General features: G+C 41.1%; 2 protein-coding genes across 2 annotated transcripts; both read left to right on the top strand.

The window, feature by feature from the left end:
* Positions 1-669: 669 nt before the first annotated feature.
* On the top strand, positions 670-2,148 carry LACBIDRAFT_334087 (uncharacterized protein; the record flags this gene model as incomplete). Its single annotated transcript, XM_001888842.1, has 7 exons — positions 670-831; positions 886-1,031; positions 1,164-1,293; positions 1,343-1,424; positions 1,670-1,876; positions 1,929-2,040; positions 2,112-2,148. 7 exons carry the CDS (start codon positions 670-672, stop codon positions 2,146-2,148), a joined length of 876 nt encoding a protein of 291 aa, XP_001888877.1.
* Positions 2,149-5,267: 3,119 nt separating this feature from the next.
* LACBIDRAFT_334086 (uncharacterized protein) lies at positions 5,268-6,918 on the top strand (the record flags this gene model as incomplete). The annotated part of the gene is made up of 6 exons (XM_001888841.1): positions 5,268-5,461; positions 5,524-5,578; positions 5,754-5,869; positions 6,399-6,421; positions 6,467-6,581; positions 6,648-6,918. 6 exons carry the CDS (start codon positions 5,268-5,270, stop codon positions 6,916-6,918), a joined length of 774 nt encoding a protein of 257 aa, XP_001888876.1.

Below are 6,918 nucleotides of genomic sequence, written 5' to 3'. Positions count from 1 at the left end.
CTGTACATAGAATGTAGTAAAATAAATTTATGTAGTTATTAAATATACTTTGTTTTTTGAAACCTCAATGTCTTAGGGAATTCAGCATAAGGTCTGACCAGGGCCTGATGTTTAGATTTACTTATAAGAATCTGGTTCTAGTATTAGTACAAAAACAAATCTACTGGTTGTATATATCCTAATGAACCCTTCTCAAGCACAAATTATGTCCTAGTTCTTTTATAAACTCCACAGAAGCTGAACAAGCAGGAAATGAGATTCACTTGTTTATATTTGCAGTTGCTATTCAATGGCTACACTTTCCTTTTCCTTTCCCCCTCATTTGAATAATCACCCATGGGAAGAAGGTCCCACAGCACCACTGGTATTACCCACTTCAACTGGCTTGTTATAAAAAATGGAAGGAGGTATTTTCCCTCCTCCACTGTATCCTCCCTGCCCTCTTCTCCTGTACAAAAGCAGAACTGCAGCCACCTGGAAAGAGACAATGAAACTGGAAATGAAGATTTTGGTATACATTGAATACACTCCTCCTCTTGACAATCCACCTCACAGAAACGTAAAATTTCACATTCAATATGTCCATATACTAAGAGCTAATTAACTTTGTTCAGTCATCCAATGATTATATGAGAGTCTGGAAACAGACAAAACACAATCTATACCTCCATGAGCTTTTGGAGAGGAAGGCTTCAATCTGCATTTGTACCATTTGCAAAAAGGAGGCAACTTGGCAATGTCTGGATTGCTTTGCCGGCCCCGCGTATTGTACAGACTGCTGCCGGACATCCCACTGCCGAGACCCATTCCACTGGATTGAATGATGGACCAGTATCTTTTACGAACAGAGCTGGCTCTGGAAAGTAGGATTGGTTATCAACCTAGGTCACCAAGGTGAATGGTGCCCTCAATCAGCCAGAAACTTGGATGCTGATATTGACATTGAAGAAGACAGATGGTTTGATCTTGAAGACCTTCCTAGCACTTCGGCTGATCCAAAGCCACCAGATAGGGTTTACAATGGTGGCCAGGTCATGACCATCGTCCATACTTTGGGTGTGCATCACCTGCCAGTCGTCTTCTGTGGATGTTCAGGGGCAGCACCTGAGTACATACAGTTGTTCTGTGTTGGGTTGTACCCATCCACCTACAAGTCTTGCCAGACCATATTTACCTTTCAACTCCTCGATGACTACCTGCTGGAAAATCTCGAGCGCAAAACCTCGGCCACCCACTAACTACTACTCCAAATTAAGAAGAATCACCAACTTTGCATTTCCGAATTCCATTCCGGTATGTTGTTCAAGTAAGGAGCTATAATCCCAGCTCAAATATTTGACAGAACTGGTATCACGAGTTGATCAGGGTTGGTAGACAATACCGTAATCTTACCGAACTGGCTACTTTTGGATTTGGACACAAAGGTAAGGTCTCCAAGACTGGGGGAGATGGTCTTTTTTTGCCCGACCTGCTCACAGCCTGGAGTCAATCTACCTGATGACTGGAATGAAAATCCCCAAGATCCAGAGAATTGGAAGTATACCCGAGGATTTGTAGCCGATGGCAATTTCACAATCGGAGGTATTGGATGCCCACACGCTGGATAACAACTAGAAAAAAATGATCAATATGGGTATCTATGTTCAACTGCTTTTACATTGCTGTTAAGCTAATAAAAGTCAAGTGGGTAGCCTTTGCAAGAAGTGGAAGCAAGCGAAACTCAGGCTCTCTGAGAGCTTCCAGGCTCTTGAAGAATTAAGTGCCTTGGCAAGTATGGAACAGATTCAAGAATGGGAGCAACAGATCAAATTGGCAAATTTGAACTGGGCAAAGGACCTTTCCACCATGGACATCTATTACGTCAAGGTCAAGGAAGGTAAGGACCAAATTTTCCATCACAAAGGCCAGCTGTAAAATCATTCAATCAGCCAAGACTGAAAAGGGCATTCAGCTAAAACTTATGACTAAAGAACAGGAAGACAAGGTCAAGCCGGGATTAAGTGGATGGGTAAACAGCAGTATCAAAATTCAGGAAGCCCAGTGAGTAAAGTCAGATATTGCTAGATTCAAACATTGAACAATCAAGAGCTGAAATGGCCACCTTTGTTAAGGCTCAAGGCAGTCATCCAAGTGCTGATCAGAAGCTAGAGATATTGAAACATTGAGAAAAGCTGTCCAATGATATGGAGTGTAAGAATACACCTGTAAAATTGCGAATTTGCACATTTTCTCTAATAAAACCTACTATAAGTAAATACAATTGCTTTGATCACAAGGATCGTTAGATACAGCCCAATCTAGTTGATTAACATCTTCATCCAAGACATGTGCGCGTCTTAAGGCAGTAGGAATTGCGGTCGGCACATGATTGGGCCACTTCAATATACTCGAAGCCTATTAAAAAGACTACACTACCATGAAATAGTTTGCTATCAAGGTGTTCTAGAGTAAACACACCTCAGCACAGGGTGTTGGAGCTTACACCAAACCAGGGTTTATTTCTAACATGGATTAAACAATGTAATTTGATGAGCAACGTGCAAGCGTATAACCCAATGCATTCCTGATGCAAGAAGCCAACTAGTCACGTGCTACGAAGCATGATCAAAGAAGTCATGTGGTGATACACATCACGCGCATCATGGCATCATTGAACCAGGAGTGTTCAGCCTCGAAGAATATTCCAGAGCCTCCTCCCAAGAGATAAAATATGAATGATTTGCCGTGCGGTCCGAGACCCATACATAGTATCTAATAATAGAGAGAAAATCACTAAGTGGACTGTTCGCCTCAGCTGAACCGATCGTGAAAACTGTTTACAGTGATTCCTGCGTATGCATCAATACTAATGTGTCATGTTGCCACAATAGAGCAAACACTAGAAGTCAGCTCAGTTGTGCCACACACAACTGAGCCACTTCAAACCTTTACTAAAAACCAATATTAATTCATTCGACCTCTCGGACGATGCACAGACGTGTAAATATAAATAGAAAACATAGAATAGTATAAAAAGAGGACACGCGCAGGCTGAAACGAAGGGAATTATCCCCTGTGTTGACCAGCTGTCGCACTCCCAGTAGCACCTGAGGTAGTGGATAAGTGTGTAATCAATTAAAGGACATTTTCTTCACAGACATAAGTAATGTGTGCCCGGAACCAGCATGTTAAGTGGGGATCACTAAGCTTTTGTAAGGTTGTCTCGTCAATTAGTAAGAGAGCTCTCTACTATTACTGAGGAATCCAAGTGAGCGTGCTTGAAGAGTCTTTAAGACTAGTTTGGATTGAATCAGAGGCATAATAAAAGCTCGAGGGAGTTATAAAAGTCTACAAAGCACAATTTCCTTGTCATTTCTCTTTATACAGTTAGAACACAATCCCAGAACACTGAGGTAGTCCCAATAAAAGCCTTTTTCCCTTGAAGACTATTGAGTTTCGAATTCTATACTTGTGCTCACACATAAAAACAATACCATTTGTTCCAAAAGGTTGACTAGAATTAGACAAGTGATATAAAATATACAAAATTGTTTCCCCGAACTTTTACTTAAGTTCTAACAAAAAAAGTGTGGTAATTCTATTTACTGTATGAACCCAAACTCGAAGCACCAAGCACATACCTGTGGTGATAAGTGTTTAATGTGTTAGTGTGTGTGTGTGTGTTGTTTAGGTGTTCACGCATCTTGTCAGTGCATCAGATTGCACTTTCCACACTCCTGCGTGTCATGGTCTTCTCATCGTCCAGGCAGGTCTTGTGCTGATTCTCATCTTATCTCAGCACAAGGCTCTTCTAAGGATCACTGGCTCATAGGCAAAACGATAACTCCCACCTTGAGAAAGTGTCTTATCCAAGAGCTCAGTATTAATGCTACCTTCACAAACTGTTCTGCACCAGGCCTTCGATTTGCTTGGGGTCGGTATCAGGAATGTACAGCCGCTATCGCCAAGGCTCAAGAAATGCTCAGTACTGGGAACTGGCCTGCAGACCTTCCTCCTTTCACAGAGTTTATTGTTATAGAGTACTAAACGAATTTGGGGTGTTTGAGACCAGACAAAATTTATAATGGAGGATCTGAAGACTTGGGTGGAAAGAGGTGGAACATTGAAAGCACGGCGAACATCTAGTCCTGAAGAAGAACACACAGGGAAAGGAAAGAAGAAGGCTCAGAAGTCTCACAAGAAGTTGTTGAAGTAGTAGCTTTTTTTCTCTTTTTTTTTTGTTGAAGTCACTAATCATTTTCTGATCTATTGTACTTGTAGCTTGGTTTCAGTTGTTCTGAACTTTTTTGACAAATTTATTTTTATGATAAATTTTGTAGATTAAAAGTTTGAATGGTCAGAAATTTTCGAAGTTTTGTTTTGAAACTAGGACCCCAGATACTCCATGACACTGGCAGGAAATTTCTTGCCTATGTGATATGGCTAAAACATTTTCAAGCAGTGTGACATGGTCAAAAGATTTTTCAGCAGTGTGAAGTGTGACATGACTAAAACATTTTTCAGCAGTGTCATATAGCTAAAACATTTCTGACCAGTCTGAAACACTTCAAATATTTGCTACCACTCAAACATGCTTCAAACATTTCTGACCACTTTCAAATGGCTAGGATATTTTTCAATGCAATATATCAACCCAAACATTTCCGGTCACAATATTGAAGGTCAAACATTTTTCCCAATGCAATAATATATTTCCCCCAGAGGCAAAAAAATAAACGGCCCAAGGACCTCTTAGCCTGGATATATTTCCATATGTTTCAAGGCTAATACCTTGGTCAAGGTGGGTGACTGAAGTGTCTCTCAAATTCAAATTTACGCTTTCTTAAACAATCTCTGAGTCTTTGCTTAAGAGCCCTGGCATTAAGTTTCAATTGAAGAAACTTATTCTCCATCAACTTTTTCAAATCTTCCTGATCTTTCACCCCAAGCCTTTTCTTCTTTGTCTTTACATTTTCATCAATTGTACCAAAGGCTTGGTCTGTGTAGCCACTTGCTGCTTCCATTCATTTTCCAGGTAAGAAATTTCAAACCCCAGTTCATTGAGAATTTCTTTAGCCTCAAATTTTCTTTCCAAGCAAGTCAGCCATTTGCGTTGAAGCCATTTACCCATCATATCAAAAGACTTTTTATCCATCAATGGTAAGCAGCTGATGATAGAACTATTTGGCCCTGTATCTGCAAAGAACTGTGTGCTGGCTTTAGTTCTTCTCTCATCTGCTGCAATAAAGGAGGCCAGGCATCCCTCCAAAGCTGAGACAGGGACCTTCATGCCAGGTTCATATGAGTCTTCAGCAGATTGTTCGTCAGATGGTACATTAGCTTTTTCTTTTCCTTTTGACTTCTCTGGTCCAACTGTCTCAACTAAAGCCTTCATCTCCATTACATATTTCTCAGGCACAAATACTGTATCAGGATGCAGATTTTCAGGTCCCTTTGCCCCACCTTTTGCAGGGTTTCTTTTGTGAGCAAAACAAGCATCAATGCATACAATGATATCAGCCCTTGAAATGTACCAGTAATCAGAACATATACAGCTGCTGTCTGCCAAGGAGGCACCTGTATTGGTTGGCACATTGTTGTGAGGTAGCCATGCCATTGTAGTGGAAGAGGATGTCGAAAGAGGGAGTAAACATTGAATATTGGGGATTGATCACTCTGGCACTTCATGGTGGGTTGGGATAAAGGTGTTTTGTTATTTTTTGTTTATGGTTTTCCATTTTAGGGAGTCAGGGCCTCTACTCCACACCTTGAAGAAAGGCTGGGCAAAAGGCGTGTGCTTAGCATTTCTTCAGAGCCATGGCCAGGCCAACTGGGGGAAAGCCAACTATGAATCACTCAAGCATGCCTTTGATGACCAGTTTGAACTTGTGTAAGAGACCATTGCAAGCATGGCAAAAGCAATAGTAATGAATTTCTATTTTTTTTCTGTCTTTTTCTGTTTTTCTGGGTACATTTTTATCACAAACAGGTAAATTTTCCTATTTGAATCTTGCCCTGGATTCTATATATTATGAAGTTCACTTGGAAACTGTTACCCAACATCATCACCAACAATGAGCAGCATCCCTCAATGTTCTCTGATTTTTCTGCCATTTTATTACTATTTTTGGATAGATTACCATATTTGGATGTCCACCTTGGACCCTGAACACATTAGCTAATGTGATCACTACCACTGAGAATATCCTGTCATTTTCTATGATTGTGCCTCTATTTTCTTGATTTTGAAAACATTCTCCAATATCATCATCAACAGTGAGCATTACCAGTTGCTAACAAACTACAAAAGATTATAAAAGTTAGACATATACTTCAAAGTTCACTGATAATCAATAAAAGACTACAAATGTCAGACATAGACTACAAAGTTGGATATTGACTACAAAGTCTATTGATAGACCACCAAAGGCTGGACTTCATGGTGAGTGTTTATTTGTATTTGTATATTGCCATTGTTACTTTATAGTCAAGGCACATATTCAATATACCTGTTGGAAAAAAGACCATGTCATACTGGATGGCTGGGAGGCGACGACGACAAGCAGCACGTCCATTGACGTTCTGCGTCGTCTTTGGCCCAGGTAAGAAAACGAATGTAGCCCCTCCCAGTCCGCTTTTAACACCAACAACCAGGTGCCATGTTGCAGTCAGCGACGTGGCAATGCAACACTAACAGACATGACAACAAACAAGAACCCGCCCACCCACGAACAATGTACACCACCCCAAACGACCCCCACCACCCATGAGCGCCCAGACACGACGCTGAACACCCACAGCATGACAACAAATGAGCCTGCCCAGCTGCGAATGACATACACCCATGAAAAGAGCCCCACATGCCCAGGAGCACCCATGAACAACAACCACCATGAACGCAACACGAGCTTTTACTTCCCAGTCCCCTATATTCTCTAG

The sequence above is a fragment of the Laccaria bicolor genome, genomic scaffold (assembly GCF_000143565.1).
Source record: "Laccaria bicolor S238N-H82 LACBIscaffold_59 genomic scaffold, whole genome shotgun sequence".
NCBI lineage: Eukaryota > Fungi > Basidiomycota > Agaricomycetes > Agaricales > Hydnangiaceae > Laccaria > Laccaria bicolor.
Note: the sequence above shows the minus strand (reverse complement) of the source record. Positions and strands in the feature narration are given on the sequence as shown.